The sequence below is a fragment of the Lepidochelys kempii genome, chromosome 2 (assembly GCF_965140265.1).
Source record: "Lepidochelys kempii isolate rLepKem1 chromosome 2, rLepKem1.hap2, whole genome shotgun sequence".
Classification (NCBI taxonomy): domain Eukaryota; kingdom Metazoa; phylum Chordata; order Testudines; family Cheloniidae; genus Lepidochelys; species Lepidochelys kempii.
The window spans coordinates 189,496,735-189,517,741 of NC_133257.1; the positions used below are offsets into that span (position 1 = coordinate 189,496,735).

General features: G+C 40.4%; 1 protein-coding gene across 1 annotated transcript in view; it reads right to left on the reverse strand.

Annotated features, from left to right (window-relative positions):
- Nucleotides 1–713: 713 nt before the first annotated feature.
- The window catches only part of CDCP1 (CUB domain containing protein 1), a 52,755-nt gene continuing 32,461 nt past the window's right edge, over nucleotides 714–21,007 (reverse strand). Inside the window, exons 5-9 of the mRNA XM_073333147.1 lie at nucleotides 15,616–15,843; nucleotides 14,428–14,808; nucleotides 10,269–10,634; nucleotides 5,369–5,453; nucleotides 714–4,262 (exon numbers count right to left, since the gene is read on the reverse strand). Coding sequence (XP_073189248.1) covers nucleotides 3,818–4,262; nucleotides 5,369–5,453; nucleotides 10,269–10,634; nucleotides 14,428–14,808; nucleotides 15,616–15,843 — 1,505 coding nt within the window. The 3' untranslated portion in view covers nucleotides 714–3,817. The remainder of the gene's footprint in view (nucleotides 4,263–5,368; nucleotides 5,454–10,268; nucleotides 10,635–14,427; nucleotides 14,809–15,615; nucleotides 15,844–21,007) is intronic.

Below are 21,007 nucleotides of genomic sequence, written 5' to 3' on the forward strand. Positions count from 1 at the left end.
AGTACAAAATAAAATTTCATACAATAACTTTTTTATACATCTCTATACACACTATACATTGAAATGTAAGTACAATATTTATATTCCAATTGATTTATTTTGTAATTATATGGTAAACATGAGAAAGTAGCAATTTTTCAGTAATAGAGTGCTGTGACACTTGTATTTTTAGGACTTGATTTTGTAAGCAAGTTTTTAAGTGAGGTGAAACTTGGGGTACACAAGACAAACCAGACTCCTGAAAGGGGTACAGTAGTCTGGAAAGGTTGAGAGCCACTGGTCTAAAAGAAAGCTGGATCTAGGCTCAGAGCCACATAACTATCTCAGGGGACTAAATAACAGAATTAATGGTTAACAGGATTCAGGAAGTTTAAGATCTCAAATCTGGCACAGATAAGTAGAGACCAGATGTCATTACTGCACAGAAACTGTTTGGTGGCTCACATGAGATGAAGCAATCTCCGTCCAGTTCTTAGTGGACAAGTGTCTGCATTCTAAATAAATAAATAAACAAATAAATAAATAATAATTTGCAATCTCAGCGGGGTTAAGGACTGACTGGACATGTCAGCTCAACTTCCTTCTCATCACTAGAGGTGATCTGACTAGGTCATGGTTAAGGCCAATTGTGAAGGTGAGGTGGGGAAAGCTTGAATTGCCAATGTCTATTCTGTAGTTATTCTGCCGATAAAACCAAACACTTCAGTCTCCAGGGATTTCAAGCAGGCTGTTTAATGAGCACAAAATGCACATACCATTAAAACAAGAAAGCGGCTATGGATACACAGACTCCATACAATTTATTGTAATCAAAACCACAAATGTCATACATTGTAATAAGGCTCTGTTTGAGATCAGATGCTTACAGCGAGGTATACTTTTGCGCTATTCCCCTCCCGAAATGATTACACTGGAACCCAATGCCTGTGTCAATTTGGCTTAAATAATTACAAACATTATGATCTTAGTAAGGCTCTGTGTTGGATTTATTCTGTTGCATACAAACATGTTACAAAAGAAACACCTAAAATATGAAAATACGTATCTAAAACACATTTCTTTCTTAAAAAGGAAATTAACAGTATACCACCACAGCTGTAAAACAAAATAGATATATACATTCAGTGAATAAGTTATTATCATCGTAAACTTTGTTCTACAGAAATACATTCTTGTTGCCTGGGATTCTTTTTACTATAAGCTGTCAGATACAAAAAATACACAAGGCTGATCCTGCATTCCTTGAATAGACAAGACCCTCATTAAAGTCAATGGGAGTTTTGCCAGCATAAGGTCTGCAGGATTGAATCTTTATATGCTAGTTGATAGAATTCTTCCTCCCCTCTCCCTGGGAAAGTAAACTTAACCCAGAAATCATCTTACAGGAGAACTATTGGTTTCATGTAACTTAAGTGCAGTTTTGGCATACACGAAAATGTCAAATCCCTACCAGATTTCCTTGATCACTCCTGTATGGTTCATGTGAATAGCGCTAATGCCATAGGGTAGCAGAATTGCAGAGGTCCTTTAAGTTCTGAACTGCCCAAGTGATCATTCCAGCTTGCTCAGGAGAAAAGATTCTGAAGCTCTCATTTAGCACCACTGTAGCTACTTCAAAACCCAATTTACAAAAGAAAGAAAGAAACATAAAAGGGCTGAAATTGCCCTGGTAACTACTCCAGTTTGTGCTCACAGTTTAGTTCTATTTATTGCAATATTTTTTTTAAAACTGCGATTTCTCCTAACAAAAATGAAACTTGAGCCAATGTTTCAATTCCTATACTTAATGCAGCAAAGGAAATGCAGTGAAGTCCGAAATTGGCAAAGAGAGAATTGCAAACCATGATAAACACATTGTAACTTTGATTTCGTACCAACCAAAAAGTTAAACTATACCTAATAAAAACCATACAGCCACCAGAAGAGTTGGATAACGCGACCTTCACATTCTTCCCTCAAAATCAAGAGATGGGATTAGAGAAAGTTTGGCCCATGTCATACGCTTTGCAGTTTGTTAGCCAGAATAAGAACTAAAGTCTCTTGCCTAATAAATTGCAAAGATTAACACAGATGGATAACAGGGGGTTTTGAATATTTCTACAGAGCCCCCCCAATCCTTTCCAAAAAAAGATGGAAATTAAGTAACATTGACCAGTTGGAGACAGAACTGAATTGGCCCAAGAAAAATATATTATGGAAGTTATTTGCCTGAGAAAAATAACTATAGTTATTGCAGGAAACAAGGCAGAATAGCATAATTTAAGTTCTCACATGGCATTTCAATGCTCTACTGTACCTTGACAAATGTGATCCCAACAACAAAGAGGAGATGGATATAAGAATACACATTTCTCCACTCAAGTGCAACATATAACCACTTAATCTCCCTAAGACACAATTAAAAGTACTCTCAGATGACAGGGATCTCACAACATGCTAACAGAAATTCTATGATAAAACTGCTTCAGATGCAATGTAAGTATGAAACGGATATTGATTCAAGGAGAATGGTATTGTTATTTTATTAAGGAGAGTAATGATAAAATATTTAGCACAGAAAGTGAAAATCCTTGCCCTGTTGATGTCAACAGAAAAATCTGCATTAACTTCGGTTGGGCCAGGATTTCAGCCATAGACGGTTATAGTTGCTTGAAGTCTCCAGTTACTGTGCATAAGTTTATATAGTTTCTTCTACAAGTCCCTTCAAATATTGTTATGCAAGAGATCATTCATAGTGTGACAAGCAGAGCCAGATCTCCAAGTAGTCCGCTCTAGTGCCATATGCAAAAGTGTGCACATAATCATTGTGATTGTACATATACACAAATTAGACACTTGCCCATACGAGTGGCTGGGCCTCTGACCATTTCTGTGGAAATGCCCACAAGACTTGTGCTCCTGCATTATTCAGGCAGGATAATCCAACATTAAAACCAACATTAAAACTCTAGTAAATACCTAGGCCTGCTTTGTGGATTAATTCATACATTTTGCACAAGGGTCTGACAGAGTAATTGCATGTTGGAAATGGAACACATTTTTCCACTTTAATACTTGTCTTCCTTCAATAAACAAATCTCTCTTTCAGGTCAAGTGCAAAGCATTAGTAGCAGATGGGATGCCATTATTATTTCTTTAGAGCACCTTCTGTCATTACTGGAACAAGAAAGCATAGTGGAATAAGACAGACCTGAACCCTACAACCATCAGAGCGGGAGTGCAAGTTTTTTTTAAGCTCTCAAAAATGATAATTTTTTAAAACAAATACACAAGAGTATTATGCTTGCTGCTAAACTAGGAGATGCAGGGAGAAGAACTGGCATACAATACCACTTCCTATGCTCCGACTTTAGGGAAGAAATCCAGCTTCTAGTAAGAACATTCCATAGATTTCAGAGCTGCCCTGAGTCAGTGGTGTGGGATACATCTTCAATCAACACCCAGCAATCTTCAGGAAAAGGAGGAATTACTTGGAAGAGAGAAACTGTTGGGCAAATATTCTCCCAGTTCTGTTCAGTTCCTGAGCTTTTAAAAATCCATTTTCCCTCTGGCTTTATGATAGAAGAGGACGTATATCTTTGTTTCCATTTCCAAAAGAGAAGTACTTGCATTCATGGATGGTACATGAACTGTTGATAGGTTTCCTAAAGGTTCATTCTAAAATTTGAAAACATCAGCAGTTGAGGTTAAAACAACCCACGTCTATCCACGCTTAAAACAATAAATCTCCTCTTCCGATTTTTCTGCAGCATATGAGAGCACTTTTCCTCACAGCGTCACCCTCATTTCCAAACCAAAGTCATTCCTTTGGCATAAGTTATTCCACCAAGCCTTCTTGTTCCTTACTTTCCAAGAAGGACATGCCCACATCTCCAGTACTGTTCACACTTGTGTCTCCGTTGCCCCTGGTCTCCTCTGGTTTGTGATGTGCAAAAGTGTATGGTTCACTGTCCCTCTCTGGGCCGAAGGGGAGTTCCTCAGAGTTTGATATTTGAGTGTCTCTCTTGAAAGAGATGGGAGGTGGAGTAGGTGGTGTGTCACCCACAGGCCCATCAAAAGGCCGGTACACATCTACCTCTGGATTGACTGATCCATTGGATTCCTTCAGCAAATCTCCATACACCATGGCATCATCAATGACTGCATAGACATGGGAGTCATTTTCCTGCCTCCTCTTTTTGAATAAGCCCCGTCTTCCAGGCATCTGGGTATTGATGTTGACATTGTATGTACCCACTTCAGGATTCTGGCTTTCCTTCTTCCTGTTATAAAACAAAAATTAACAAGTGAGAACCACTGTAAATCCATATGTTACTTGTGTATTCAAACTCCGTAAGGCAACATCCATTTATTTTTATATTTAATTATATTTCCATCAAGTCTATGCCTCAAGTATTTTCTCTGCAGGGCAGAGGAGCTTGTTCACAAGTAGTAAAGGAGTTTACAGTTAGAAACATTGCCCTAGGACCAAGTGCCCCAAATTTTTTACACCCAAGCTAGTGAAAAGTCCTACAATCATCTAGCTTGTTTCAAGGGAGATGATTTTGCAGAGGTCTAGTTACCACCCCAAGAACATCTTCATTACAGTTTACAAATGAGGACCCAAATCCTGGAAACACTTAATGTGTAGAAGTATCCCCATTAGCTTCATCCGAGTAAAGTTATGAGTATTTGCAGGATTGGGTTCCTTCTTTCAGGGCTCAACTTTAATTAAACTACTCTTCCCAGGCCACGAAAACCAAGAGAGAATCCCCTAGTGCTAGAAGCTGGATGGATCTGATTGATTTTGGCCTTTTTCTATCCCGCTCTCTTGCAAGTATGTACAAAAGAGGTTTTCAGTTTGTATCATCTGTAGATAGTAACTACCTATAACCATGAGAAACATTACTGACTCATCGTAATGTGACTTCCTTAAGTCACCCAGAATTAGGAAATCAAATCTGCTCCTGACTAAATGCTGCGCAACGCATTGATGCATAAACTGACTTGTTTTATGAGATATCGGTAAAGGGAAGGGGACATTTGACTGAATAGTGATTGTACACTGCTTTCAGGGAAAGCAGCCAAATTAACTTGGAAACATACCTTTAATAAAGTTCAGGAGATATCTACCTTAACACATTCAAACAAACATCAGAAGTCTATGGTAGTGCAAAGTGCATTAGTAAAGTGATTTACAATATTGTTGCAAGAATCTTAAGCTTTTTAATTGCAACCCATTGTGCCGGTCTATCCTACACCTTCCACTGCACACTCCAGACCCTTCTTCAAGGACCACCTATCCAATATGTTAAATAAGAGGAATGGTACCCCCTGGCAAAACTGCTTCTTAATCTGCCTAAATCAGCATCTTGAGTAATGAACATACCTCTTCCTAGTGCAGCATATGACGATTCCGATAATTGAGAGCGCTCCAGCCACACCAACTACCACAGCAATTATCACTGTCACATCTATAAAAAAAAAAAAAAAAAAAAAGATACAAGGAAGAGAAATAAAGTCATTCAGCAATATGCAACCACAGTTAACCTATTGAAATCTAGCTGCCATACTTGACTTGCATCATTGCTGCTTAACATACCAGGTCTGCACAGAGACTCAGCCAGTTCTTGTGCCTCTACACTTACCTCCTACATCTCACTTACTTACATCTGATTGACTGATTAAACACATGTGTGAAGAGGAAGGGAAAAGGCTCCAACAGCAAAGGAGTGAAATAGCAGGATCCTTTCATTAACTCTCCTTCAACCTATTTAAAGATGTAAGTAACAAACAAACACAAAGCCACCCGACAGATCTTTAAGGTGCCATAAATGAAAGCCTCACAAAATCAATCAATCAAGCACGTCAATGTACCCAGGGTGCAGGAATTTATAGGAATGGAGCCATAGAAGTTTGACTGAATTAAAGCAAAAAAAAAGTTTAAGAAAGAAAACACACATTTAAAGAAATAAGTTTAAAGGCAATGAAGTGTGAACTAAAGAGGAAAAGAATTAGAGGTTCAGTAGAAGGTGATGTAATCTGTTCTAATCTTCATTGCCAACTCTTGCTGTAGGCCTCACAGCTGTAAATGCAAGTACTTCCATTGAGCTGAACGGGACTACTTGCAGACATAAGGGTTTTGCATGATTGGGGCCTTGAAGCTGAAGAAGAAAGTGCACTACACTTTATCCTGACAGGCGGGAAGTTCTTGTAGATCGGACACGAGTTGGAGCAAGGAACTCCCTAATCCTAATCCTGCCATTGAATGAATCTCAGCGGAGAGGCACTTCTTAGGCTATGTCTATATTATGCAGCTTTTAGCGACATGGCTGCACTGCCACAGCCGTGCCCCTAGAAGTCGCACAGTGTAGCCGCGGTTTGTCGGTTCTCCTGCCAATAATGCGCTGTTCACACTGGCACTTGTCGCAGCAAAACTTGTGTCTTTTTGGGGAGGGAGGGGTTAACACCTCAAAGACAAAAGTTTTGTCGTTCAATTGCCAGTGTAGACACAGCCTTAGAAGCAAGCGTGTCAGAGAATGTGCCTTGGTACACAGTGTGGGCTTCAATCTGGAGGAGCATAGGAAGAGTCATTATTGATCTCAGTTTGCCAGATGACTGAAAATTCAACGGCACCTTTTTATCAGCTACCACAGAATTGACAGTTGGCAAGCAGCCCATAGGATAGCAGGATTTAATTTTGTTTTTATATAGGTATACATAGTCAGAGGTAATGCTTTAACTATTTTACACTCTGAAAACAAGTCCCAGACTCTGGAGTCTCTATAAGCCTGCCTTTCAGTATAGAACATTACCTGTTCATTAATGTGGAGAGTAGCTTAAAAAAAGCCCACTACATTTGATTTTCTACATGGTATTTAAGGATTTCTTTTTTTAAATAAACATACCCAGAAGGCATACAAAGGTCTAGTGAAATTTTAATTCCCAAGATCACAGACCTAGGCTTGGTATACACTACCAACGTATGTCAGTAGAACCGTCGCTCAGAAGTGTGGAAAATTCACACCCTTGAGCAATGTAGTTATACCAACCTAACTCCCGATGTATACACAGCGCTATGTTAACAGGAGAAGCTCTCTTGTTGACATAGCACTGTCTACATTGGGAGTTAGGTCGGTATAACTACCGCCTCTCGGGGAGGTGGAGTACCCACACCGACAGGAGAAGCCCTCCCTTCGGCGTAGGTAGCGTCTTCACTACGCGCTACAGTGGCACAGCTGCGGCGCTGTAAGTGACCTGATCACACAATTTTACTCATCTAAGAAGTTAGTCCTTATGTGAGCTCCCAAACATGAGTAATCAAAGATTTATTACATACTGCAGACCTCATTGCCAGCTGAGAGAGAGTAGTATTTTTACAGTACATGGTGTGTCTTTCATTTAGAAAGATCCTCCCTTACAAACCTAATTTCCTAGCAATTAGTTCCTGTCTCTCTACACACACACAGAGCCTCTGGTAGATGTATGGCATTACAGTGTACAACAATATAGGTAAAAGGATATGACTCACAAATTTGCTACCATTGGTGCTGACCCGTACATGATAGATACCAGAGTTTGCAGCAGAGCTTTGAAAATGGAAGGCACGGTATATTACGATGAGGATGATGATATTGATATTCTGATTTAAAGGAATAATACTAATCAGAAAAAAGTGTGGTCTAGTCTGAGGAGAGAGCAGGACATCAGGATTTCCTGAGTTCTAATCCTAGCTGAAAGATTCTTTCTGCAGCTTTGGGCAAAACACCCAGTCTCTCTGCCTGAGTTTCTCCATCCTTAAAAATGAGAGTAATTAAATAGTTATTACCTACCTCACAGCACTATTGCAATGATTAGTTAATGTTGGTAAAGTGATTTGAAGATTAAAAGTACTGTGTAAGTGCTAATGATCTTCATTGTATGAAATATCAGAGACAGAAGTCAATCACATACTTTGTTTCTAGATTCTGTCTGAGCAAGGAAGGTCCTCCAAATTCATAAGCAAATTTTAATCTATGTGGATGGACTGGGAAGAATTAGGGCATTAAGAACAAAACACTAGATCTAGACAATTATTGATGTCTAGGGGTGTCATAAATATGAAGGGAAGGGTAACCACCTTTCTGTATACAGTGCTATAAAATCCCGCCTGACCAGAGGCAAAACTTTTTCACCTGTAAAGGGTTCAGCAGCTAAGGTAACCTCTCTGGCACCTGACCCAAAATGACCAATGAGGGGACAAGATACTTTCAAATCTGGAGGGGAGGGGGAACAAAGGGTTCTGTCTATCTGTGTGATGCTTTTGTCGGGAACAGATCAGGAATATAAGTCTTACATCTCCTGTAAAGTTAGTAAGTAAGCTAGCTAGAAAATGCGTTAGATTTTCTTTTGTTTAATGGCTTGTAAAATAAACTGTGCCGGAGGGAATGTATATTCCTGTTTTTGTGTCTTTTTGTAACTTAAAGGTTTTGCCTAGAGGGATTCTCTATGTTTTGAATCTGATTACCCTGTAAGGTATTTACCATCCTGATTTTACAGAGGTGATTCTTTTACCCTTTCTTTAATTAAAATTCTTCTTTTAAGAACCTGATTGATTTTTCATTGTTCTTAAGATCCAAGCTTTTGGGTCTGTGTTCACCTGTACCAATTGGTGAGGATTATTATCAAGCCTTCCCCAGGAAAGGGGGTATAGGGCTTGGGGGGATATTTAAGGGGGGAAAACATCTCCAAGTGGTCTCTTTCCCTGTTCTTTGTTTAAAACGCTTGGTGGTGGCAGCATACTGTTCAAGGACAAGGCAAAGTTTGTACCTTGGGGAAGTTTTTAACCTGAGCTGGTAAGAATAAGTTTAGGGGGTCTTTCATGCAGGTCCCCACATCTGTACCCTAGAGTTCAGAGTGGGGAAGGAACCTTGAAAAGGGGGAGAAAAATCTTTTAAAGTACATGTCTCTGGCTCTCAAAGATTTTTGAAGTTCAGGTATGTCGAAGTGCAGGGATTTTATGATTAATACTAATTAGGAGTAATATTAGTAGCCATTTCAGAGATAATTCTGTGCCAAATTTTCTCATTCATGCTTGTTAAAAAGAAGGCAGGCAGACACACACGATGTGCATTTAAGAGAAACCTTCATTATTTACACAGTGCCAAAGCATGCCAGGTCTTTTACAGACACACAAGTTAAGTTTCTATACCAAGTAACATACAGATTAAGGCCCCACTTCTGCAATCAGATACATGTGACTGTAAGGATCCACTGGTCCTGACCAGATCAGATTGCTGGATTTGTGCCTAACTAGACATCTTACAAAGAGGAAAGACAGCTGGAGGAAAGGATACAATGAGATTTTAAGAAGTCCTTACCTATGTGTCAGTCTGTGGGGTTTGTTTTTTTTCGTTTGCCAATCTTAACTGTGTGTGTTGTTTTGTTTTTCAGTTATTAAATACATACTGCGACTTCACGATTTCAGTATTATTTCAGCCTTCTCCCAGTGCTTAAAATGGTTACCAAATTTAGGTAGCAAAGGCTGACTTAATAAAAAGCTCTATGATTCAGGGAACTGATTCTAGGTATTGTCCGTAATTTTATTTGAATTTTTTTTATGATTGTACAGTGGATTATTTGCTTTCGGTCATAATCTCTTAGGTCCGATAGTGAGGACCTGTGTGCAGCCCCATTGAAATTAGCACATCCAAATACCAACGTTCAGACTTGGAGTCTAATCCCACAGGAGGCCGCAGCTCTTTTGTCCATCTTCCATTAAGAAGAGAACATCCTTCCCTTACTTACTTTTAAGCTAAATATAGCAAAGAGGAAACTGAAATACAAGACTGATAGTGAAATTGAAAACATCTAAATCATTAATATATGTATATTCCTAAATGCTCTCTAATATGGTGTCTGAAATACAGATTGTATCTTTAAGTATCTTGGAATTTATACATCAAGTTTTACATTCCCTGTTTCAACTAAGTTCAGAATCATCTCTCACAATTCTGCTACTTCAATCTCTTCCGCATTTTTACACTTTCTACTTCTTTTGACTGTTTCCCAAGTGAATACATCCAAAAAAGAAAGAGGATCCTGACAGAGTTTAGGCATCTGATGCTGTATTCTACAAACCGTAGAAAAAGCTGCAGTTTTGTAAAGCTGCTAAGAAGCATCTCTGTGTTCAACAAATTGATGAAGCAAATAGTCTACAAGTACATCTACAGCTGTGGACAGAAAACACCAGAGCATCCATACTACAGAGCATGATCCTCCCTCAGTACAGAAAGACAGCAACAACTCACCCCTCTTTTGTGGGACAAATGTCACCCAGAACTGCAGGCTCAGCTGTTTCTTATTCACTGGTTTACAGTTAGAGATGTTTACCCAGAAGTGGTGGTACATATGCAGGGGCTCAGGAAGCAGCTCATCTTCACGGCGCACAGTTTCTTCAGCCTTTGGTTTCTGTTCCTGTATGTTGACATAGGCGCGCCCCGTTTCACAAGCAATGTCCATCCGCTCCTTCAAGAATGCTAAGCGAGCAACTTGCTTACTGGGGACTGTGATGTTCCAGGACACGGAGACATAAGGAGGCAAACCCTCTAGCCAGTTAGGGGTTTGTAGGTAAACTTGCGCTTTTGGGTCTGGGATCACAGTGAAGATACATTCCTCTGTAGTATAGGAAGAGATAGATTGTATACATAGTATTGTCACTGCTCTTAACTTTCTCTTTAAATACATTACTTAGCCACTCTTTTCTAAAATAAAACGCATCACTTACAATGGTGACTAGTGATTCATACAGAAAAAAAACACAATATCTTCTTAGTAGTAACATGTCACTTATCACCATTTTTGTGTAATACAGTTATAACATGAAGAAAAGGAGTACTTGTGGCACCTTAGAGACTAACCAATTTATTTGAGCATAAGCTTTCATGAGCTACAGCTCACTTCATCGGATGCATACTGTGGAAAGTTTAGAAGATCTTATTATATACACACAAAGCATGAAAAAAATACCTCCTCCCACCCCACTCTCCTGCTGGTAATAGCTTATCTAAAGTGATTACTCTCCTTACAATGTGTATGATAATCAAGTTGGGCCATTTCCAGCACAAATCCAGGGTTTAACAAGCAACTACAGCATTTGCTCAAGAAACTCCCTGAAAAAGCACAAGATCAAATCCGCACAGACACACCCCTGGAACCCTGACCTGGGATATTCTATCTACTACCCAAGATCCATAAACCTGGAAATCCTGGGCACCCCATCATCTCAGGCATTGGCACCCTGACAGCAGGATTGTCTGGCTATGTAGACTCCCTCCTCAGGCCCTACACTACCAGCACTCCCAGCTACCTTCGAGACACCACTGACTTCCTGAGGAAACTACAATCCATTGGTGATCTTCCTGATAACACCATCCTGGCCACTATGGATGTAGAAGCCCTCTACACCAACATTCCACGCAAAGATGGACTACAAGCTGTCAAGAACACTATCCCCGATAATGTCACGGCTAACCTGGTGGCTGAACTTTGTGACTTTGTCCTTACCCATAACTATTTTACATTTGGGGACAATGTATACCTTCAGATCAGCGGCACTGCTATGGGTACCCGCATGGCCCCAAAGTATGCTAACATTTTTATGGCTAACTTAGAACAACGCTTCCTCAGCTCTCGTCCCCTAACGCCCCTACTCTACTTGCGCTATATTGATGACATCTTCAACATCTGGACCCATGGAAAAGAAGCCCTTGAGGAATTCCACCATGATTTTAACAATTTCCATCCCACCATCAACCTCAGCCTGGTCCAGTCCACACAAGAGATCCACTTCCTGGACACTACAGTGCTAATAAACGATGGTCACATAAACACCACCCTATACCGGAAACCTAGTGACCGCTATTCCTACCTACATGCCTCCAGCTTTCACCCTGACCACACCACACAATCCATAGTCTACAGCCAAGCTCTGTGATACAACCGCATTTGCTCCAACCCTCAGACAGAGACAGACACCTACAAGATCTCTATCAAGCATTCTTACAACTACAATACCCACCTGCAGAAGTGAAAAAACAGATTGATAGAGCCAGAAGAGTACCCAGAAGTCACCTACTACAGGACAGGCCTAACAAAGAAAATAACAGAACGCCACTAGCCGTCACCTTCAGCCCCCAACTAAAACCCCTCCAACGCATTATTAAGGATCTACAGCCTATTCTGAAGGATGACCCAACACTCTCACAAATCTTGGGAGACAGGCCAGTCCTTGCCTACAGACAGCCCCCGAACCTGAAGCAAATACTCACCAGCAACCACATACCACACAACAGAACCACTAACCCAGGAACCTATCCTTGCAACAAAGCCCGTTGCCAACTGTGCCCACATATCTATTCAGGGGACACCATCACAGGGCCTAATAACATCAGCCAAACTATCAGAGGCTCGTTCACCTGCACATCCACCAATGTGATATATGCCATCATGTGCCAGCAATGCCCCTCTGCCATGTACATTGGTCAAACTGGACAGTCTCTACGTAAAATAGTAAATGGACACAAATCAGATGTCAAGAATTATAACATTCATAAACCAGTCGGAGAACACTTCAATCTCTCTGGTCACGCGATTACAGACATGAAAGTCGCTATTTTACAACAAAAAAACTTCAAATCCAGACTCCAGCGAGAAACTGCTGAATTGGAATTCATTTGCAAATTGGATACAATTAACTTAGGCTTGAATAGAGACTGGGAGTGGATGAGTCATTATGCAAGGTAGCCTATTTCCCCTTGTTTTTTCCTACCCCCCGCAGACGTTCTTGTTAAACCCTGGATTTGTGTTGGAAATAGCCCACCTTGATTATCATACACAATGTAAGGAGAGTGGTCACTTTAGATAAGCTATTACCAGCAGGAGAGTGAGTTTGTGTGTGTGGGCGGGGGTGGGGGGGAGAGGGTGAGAAAACCTGGATTTGTGCTGGAAATGGCCCAACTTGATTATCATACACATTGTAAGGAGAGTGATCACTTTAGATAAGCTATTACCAGCAGGAGAGTGGGGTGGGAGGAGGTATTTTTTTCATGCTTTGTGTGTATATAAGAAGATCTTCTAAACTTTCCACAGTATGCATCCGATGAAGTGAGCTGTAGCTCACGAAAGCTTATGCTCAAATAAATTGGTTAGTCTCTAAGGTGCCACAAGTACTCCTTTTCTTTTTGTGAATACAGACTAACACGGCTGTTACTCTGAAACCAGTTATAACATGTTTACCTGCAGGATTTCCATCATAACTACCCACCTACAAGTCCAAGTCTGAAGTTTTCATTCCCTTCTTACAGAGGCAAAACTTCCATTGATTCAAAGGAAGCTTTGCTCAAGTAATGATGTCATAAATATAAAGGGAAGGGTAAACCCCTTTGAAATCCCTCCTGGCCAGGGGAAAGCTCCTCTCACCTGTAAAGGGTTAAGAAGCTAAAGGTAACCTCGCTGGCACCTGACCAAAATGACCAATGAGGAGACAAGATACTTTCAAAAGCTGGGAGGAGGGAGAAAAACAAAGGGTCTGTGTGTCTGTCTATATGCTGGTTTTCTGCCGGGGATAGACCAGGAATGGAGTCTTAGAACTTTTAGTAAGTAATCTAGCTAGGTATGTGTTAGATTATGATTTCTTTAAATGGCTGAGAAAAGAATTGTGCTGAATAGAATAACTATTTCTGTCTGTGTATCTTTTTTGTAACTTAAGGTTTTGCCTAGAGGGTTCTTTATGTTTTTGAATCTAATTACCCTGTAAGATATCTACCATCCTGATTTTACAGGGGGGATTTCTTTATTTCTATTTACTTCTATTTTTATTAAAAGTCTTCTTGTAAGAAACTGAATGCTTTTTCATTGTTCTCAGATCTAAGGGTTTGGGTCTGTGGTCACCTATGCAAATTGGTGAGGCTTTTTATCCAACATTTCCCAGGAAAGGGGGGGTGCAAGTGTTGGGAGGATTGTTCATTGTTCTTAAGATCCAAGGGTCTGGGTCTGTAGTCACCTAGGCAAATTGGTGAGGCTTTTTACCAAACCTTGTCCAGGAAGTGGGGTGCAAGGTTTTGGGAAGTATTTTGGGGGGAAAGACGCGTCCAAACAGCTCTTCCCCAGTAACCAGTATTAGTTTGGTGGTGGTAGCGGCCAATCCAAGGACGACGGGTGGAATATTTTGTACCTTGGGGAAGTTTTGACCTAAGCTGGTAAAGATAAGCTTAGGAGGTTTTTCATGCAGGTCCCCACATCTGTACCCTAGAGTTCAGAGTGGGGGAGGAACCTTGACAAATGATATTGGAATTGGACGGTAAGAAATTTAACTCCTGTTATTTTATTATCGGATGTACAACACTTATGTGTTAATGGATATACTGAAGGAGTTGGGGAATGGATTGAGGGAACAGACCTCCACCTTACCTTTAATAAATGGCACAAAAGACATTTTCAGATCCTGATTAAGAGAGTCATTGAGGAATCCTCTGCCAAATGTTTTTAGGGATATGGTGATATTGTCTCTCATCTGAATCTTTTCAATGGATCCACCAGGACAGAATATACCAAGGTTTAACTCCTTTCCCTTGGTGGTGCTGACAATGCCATAGCTGTAACTTGTATTGCACCTCTGCTCTTGGATATGTTGTTGTAGCTTCAAGGATGGAGACATTATTTCCACATTGATCTCTTCTGGAGCCAATAGCTTCCAAATAAACTTATCCAGCCGAACAGGAAGCTGGGAAATAGCCCTGGGCACAGTGAGGTGATAGATCTTCTTTTGGCATCTTTTGAGATCCCAACAGGCTGCAGTCATAGAGACACAGATTATTGCTATACTTTTCACATTGAGCAGAGCTATTAAAATGAGATTTTGCTATGTGCTAGAGTGCTTAGGTCTGTACAAACACAAAACAGCAGAGTTCCATTGTTTGGTATTGGGGATATATGTGCTGAAAGATGGAAATAACTCAAATTCCCCATTAGCTCTGGTCCTGTGGGGATGCACTATAGAGTACATCCATATACCCACCTTTCCCACTATATTTTCCATAGTAACCATTAATAAAATGAGTGTGTTTCTCCTGACTCTTACAGGACATTAACGGAAACTGAGAAATACCAATGCACAGAGTTTGCCTGATGGCTCTTGGTCAGCACACAGGATATTATCTTCCCATCACCATTTGTCTACAGACTTCATGGGATTTTCCATGGAATTGTGTAGACATCTGGTATAAGAAGCGTGGATATCACCTGCCCCATGTTTGAAGGAGAGCTTTGCTAACACCCTGCCCTAAGACAGGTTCCAGCACTAAGCAAGAAGTTTCCCTCTCACTTGCTTGTCTTCCATGTGCCAGGATTGAATTTTTCTAGGGATTAGCTATGCTGTTCTTGTCTGTCACCAAATCCCTACATCCTAAACCAGTTTGTGTTGATTTACTGACTTACTGTACCCACCACCTATTTGTTCAGCGCCTGTCTGCAAGCCAACTACACTTAAGCACAAATGAAAGACGGGATTTACAAGCTTGAACCTTCAGTAGAATACTGTGGAAATGAGAACATGTAGAACCCTTCTGTAGGTAACAACATTCAAGGCTATTGTCATACCTATGGTTTTTTCAGCTGTGATCCTCAGATTCTCCAAATCATAACACAGGAAGAAAATCCTGTAAATGGTGCCTGATGTTAAAGTTACATTACGTTCACAGGTTCTAGGATCTTTACATATCAAACATTCTGGCTCAAACTGCAAAGGATGCCCACTGTGTCGTGATTTTGGCTGTATGGTTATACTTATGTCCCTCTCTTTGACTAAGTCAATCAAGTATGTTGCATCTGAAATGAAGAAAAAAAAAAAGAATTAGATCAACACAGCAATTAAAGAAATGTGGTGAACTGGAACCTCGTCCCATTCCTCTCTTCTCCAAAAATCAGATGTTGGACTTATCTTTACATTAGCTAGGAAAGCATTATTTACTTTTTACACTATTGGAATTAATACAAATAACTGGTTTTGGGTTAGGAGTTAGCCTGTTATAACAAAGTCCCATTCCACATCATATGTAGAGCTGAGAAAACAGCTGATACTTTGTTTTGGTTCTGGGGAAAAAAAAATCCAGATAATTTTGAAAGGAAACCGAATCTTTCCAGTTTCAGTCACCAAAACGCAAAACAGAAAAAAACAAAAACAAAAAACGTTCAACCCAAAGAAAAAGAAATGTCGTTTTGAAACATTTCATTTTGGAAATGTCAATACGGTTCATTCTGAAAGTGTCAAATGTTTCAGTATTTCAAAAAGATTTTTCTTTTTGGATGAAACTTTCAGCTGACTTTGATATGAATTTGTGAATAGTTTTGATGCCCCTCCAAAGTGCATTTTTTAGCAAATTTACTATTTGCCAAAAAAAAAAAAAAAAAATTTTGCCCACATAATTTCGTGTATGCTAGTCCCTTCTGAAAAGGCTATGCAAGAATATAAGGAGCTTGCTATCGAAAATTCTTTAGGTCACAGCTACAGTATTCACAGTAGGTGCTATAAAATGGTCATAACAGACCAGTGGATAGGGCACCAGACTGAATCAGAAATTCTGGGTTCCATTGCCAGCTCTGTCAAATTTGTTGTGTGACCTTGAGCAAGTAAAGTGACCTTTTTGTGTCTCAGTTTGCCCACCTGTAAAATGGAGAGAACGCTTTCTTACCCATGTAAAGTGGTTTGAGATCTGTGGATGAAACTTGCTGAGTAAGTATGGAATACTGGTACTATGTAGCTAATTAATTGGATTTCTCTGTATTACATACCATAAACTACAGCAATACTGTTCTGATGTTACTTTCACAAAGAACTGAAGTACTTTTCTGTGATGTTAACATTTTGGGTTTGTGTGTTTTTATTTTAAGCCCTAAAAAACAAAAATTGAGAATGAAGAGCTTGGGAGATAGTGGTACATTTTTTTCTGACTACTATGTGACCCTCTGTGTGATGCTTAAGATGCAGCTTGTTAAAGGATATCTAGGGATTAAGTCAGGCAGGTGGTTTTGCATTATTGCAGGAATCAAAGTCAATGGGTCCAGATAGCCAATCACCTGTACTTAAACAATACAGGTGTCAATTCCTTTGAAGTTTTACCCCCCTCTGATCAACATGGTGGCTGGTAACTAGGCGAGGGGAGACTGGAATCCAAATGGGGCAAATGAAATGGTTTGGGAGAGTTTAAAAGAAAGCCTCAGTACAAAAGCTGAGAGAAACCAGAGAGGCAGAATCTGCAGGAATGCAGATGGAACCCTGATCCCCAAAAGTGGAGGAATGGTGGGTGGTGCATTTAGAATAAGTGGGGCCTGCCTAAATTGAATTGCTAAGTTTTAGGTAAGAGAGTCATGCATGTAGGCCTTTTGTTGTTTTAGCCTTTTTCTCTGGATGCTGTGTTCCTATGGATAAATGGTACTTTGTTTTCAAGAAGCTAATTGGAGTCAGTGCATTTTCATACTGATCACGGCTCCTGAAGAGAATTTTTTTGCAGGAACCAAAATCAGCTGGGCCTGTCAGGAAACATGGTTGGAAAACAGCGGTGCTGTAGTCTCAAAAGCCAGGCAGAAAATTGGGCGAATCATGGGATTTCACCCTGAGAGGAGTGCAGGCACGAGGCCTGTCTCCTGAAAGGGCACTCAGGAAGGGACAGAGAGAGAGGTCAAAAAGTACTGCTCATGTTGAGCCACAACCGAGAACTAATGGCTATTAGAACTGATAGTAGTTTTGAAATTTTGAAAAAGTGAAATGAAACTTTTGCAAAAACAGTTTGTTAAAGCTTTTCTACATTTTCTGACCAGCTCTACTGGTCACACACAGTGATTTGAAATGGAAGAGTTCTCATTTCTCAGATTTACATCGATTGCAAGGTTATCTTCACCCCCCCCCCCCCATTTACAAGCATATCAGACAATTTAAGTTTCTTCAGCTCAGCTGTGAACAAAGTTGTCTGGTTGCCTGGAGTCTCTTCAGAATTAAGCTCAGCCAACAAAATCCAAAGAGGAGGGGAAACTGCCAAATATGGTATATTTGCAAAACTGTTAAAGTTTATTGAGATCATATAGTTTAAAAGAGGGCTTCCCAATACTTATTTCTTTAGATCTGACATTTAAAATACACACGTCCAAAGCCATGAGCAGCTAATTTTGTAATTTAATTTACAATAACCACTGAGCACAATATTAGAGCTCTGTGAGCATTGGAATTTCCATTCCATGAAAAAATTGGTATTTCTGACGTATTTTTGTTCTGAATCAGAAACAAGTTGGAAATGTCAATTTTTCTATGGAACAGAAATTTTAGAAAATTCTATTTCAAGAGAACCAAAATGGAGTTTTTTAAAAAAAACAAACTCCAGGCAGAGAACATGGGGAGTCCTCTAAGTGGGCAGCTGGCTAGCTGGGGAGTCTGTAAGCTGGACAGCCTGCCTGGTTTCCATCAAAAGTGTGGATGGAATTGACATGTTCACGCAGAACATTTCGATTCTGTAGAATCATTTTCTGACAGAAAACTGTTCTACTGGAAAATTTACAGACAGCTGCAATAAATACAAATATACTGACAACACCAACTAGCAGCCTTCAATAATCAAAAGTTGGTAACAATCTGCCTCAGCCAGCGGATGGCAAACATGAAAAAAATCCAGAAAAATGGTCTGCCCCCCCCCCCACAACAGACCTTTATCCTTCTCTATCCTTTCATACACAAGATTTCTTCAGAATGCCTGGTCATCAAATATGGGCTATTTTGGGGGATGGGGAGCAAGCTCCAGAGTCCCTGGGCCCTCACAAAGAATGCCCTGCCAATAGCCCCCGCCCTCTTTTATAAAGAGTGCAATCCTGCTCAAACAGCCCTACTGGCTGTAGTCGTGTTACTGGGGCATTGGGAGTTAAGCAGTCTCTCAGGTAGGTAGGATACCAGGCCCTTTCAGTCTTTGTAGGTCTATGGCACGCACGGGGGTATGGCTACACTAGCAGCTGGATCAGCGGGCAGCGATCGATTCAGTGGGGGTCGATTTATCGCATCTAGTCTAGAAACGATAAATCGACCCCCGAGCACTCTCCCACCAACCCCTGTACTCCACCGCCACGAGAGGCGCAGGTGGAGTCGACGGGGGAGCAGCAGCCATCGACTCACTGCGGTGAAGACACCACGGTAAGTCGATCACTTCATGAAGTTTCAGAGTAGCAGCCGTGTTAGTCTGCATCCGCAAAAAAAAACCAGGAGTGCTTGCGGCACCTTAGAGACTAACAAATTTATTTGAGCATAAGCTTTCTTGGGCTAAAACCCAATTTTTCCCCGCTACTATTCCTCACACGTTCTTGTCAACTTCTAGAAATGGCCCATCTTGATTATCACTTCAGAAGGTTTTTTTTCCCCCCCTGTCCTGCTGGTAATAGCTCACCTTAACTGATCACTCTCATTATAGTGTGTATGGTAACACCCATTGTTTTATGTTCTCTGTGTATATAAAATATTCCTACTATATTTTCCACTGCATGCATCTGATGAAGTGAGTTTTAGCCCACAAAAGCTTATGCTCAAATAAATTTGTTAGTCTCTAAGGTGCCACAAGTACTCCTGTTCTTGTAGCTGAAGTTGCATAACTTAGATCGATTCCCGCCCCCTTCCTCCCATGTAGACCAGGCCAGGGACTATAGGCTGTTTGTAAGAGACTTGTGCTTGTTTTTAAATCCAGAGAACATTGTTCTTTTTCAGAAAGCCAATCAACTGAATGCTCTAAGGATGTGTCTGTGTGTGCCTCCAGCGGGAGTAAAGAAAGGCTTTTTCCCACTGCTCAGAAAGCATCATGATATATGGTAAATGATAGAGCTAGGGAGGTGTGCATATTTAACTGAAGAGGACTTGGACTTAGTCCCACTGCACCTATTTTTGGGCCTCTTCCATTAATTGCAAGATAAGAGCCTTGGTTTGTGAGGTCCCACACAATGTTTTCTAAATGGAAATCAAAGGGGAAAGAGGATTCTGTTAAATGTGGCTTTTTGCTGCATTTGCTCTGACAGACAGAAACTACTTTGTTCAGTTCAGTCTAGTTTTTGAAAAGCTATTATTCAGTCACAGAAAGCTTGTAAGGTTCTGCTCCCTTAAGGTATGAGCTACTAAACTGGTTCAGTAGTAAAGCAATCAATTAAACTCCTCTCAAGGGATAGAAGCACTTCGGTTAAGTGATTCCTCTGGCCAATTGAGTGGTACCACTGAGACTCCAAAGGTTGTCCTCAACCAGAAGGATAAGTGGCTGTGATGCAGGTATTGAGGATGTGCATATACTAGCTGAGCACCTATATCACGTATGGACTGACAGGCCTGCATTTTCAGAGGCACTACACAACCACAAGACCCACGTGAGGTGGCTGTGAGCATTTAGTACTTAACAATCAGGCAGCTTACTTTGGTGCTCAACATTATGTAGGCAAAATCTGAAAATTTTAGCCATTGTGCATAAAAATGGGGTCATTACAAAAGGTGGGTGAGCAGCATTATCCCCATTTTATATATGGGAAACTAAGGCACAAAGATAGAGATACGCCCACAGTCACACAGTAAGTCAACAGCTCAACAGGAAGAGAATCCAGTTCTCAACTCCCAGTCCAGTGCCCTAATGACCAGGTCATGCTTCCTCCATGATTTGTATCAGCTATATGTGGTAGCACAGATAGGATATTTGTTTTAATTGAGAACAGCTGTATATGTTTCCCTGGCACCCAACTGTAAGCACTGCGGACAACAGTAAAACTTGTCCAAGTGTTTGGGATGCCTTTAGATCATGCAGGTATCAATTTTCTTTTTAATCTGGAAGTTAAATGTGCTTCTAATTAGTTTCTCATTACAGAGGAAAAAAAATCAACACAGTTTCAATAGATGAATAAGAGGTATTTGGAGCCTTTGAAGGAAAAAATTATATAAAACTACTCATGAAATCCTTTAAAATCCCCAGAGAAACCACTGTTCTTATTT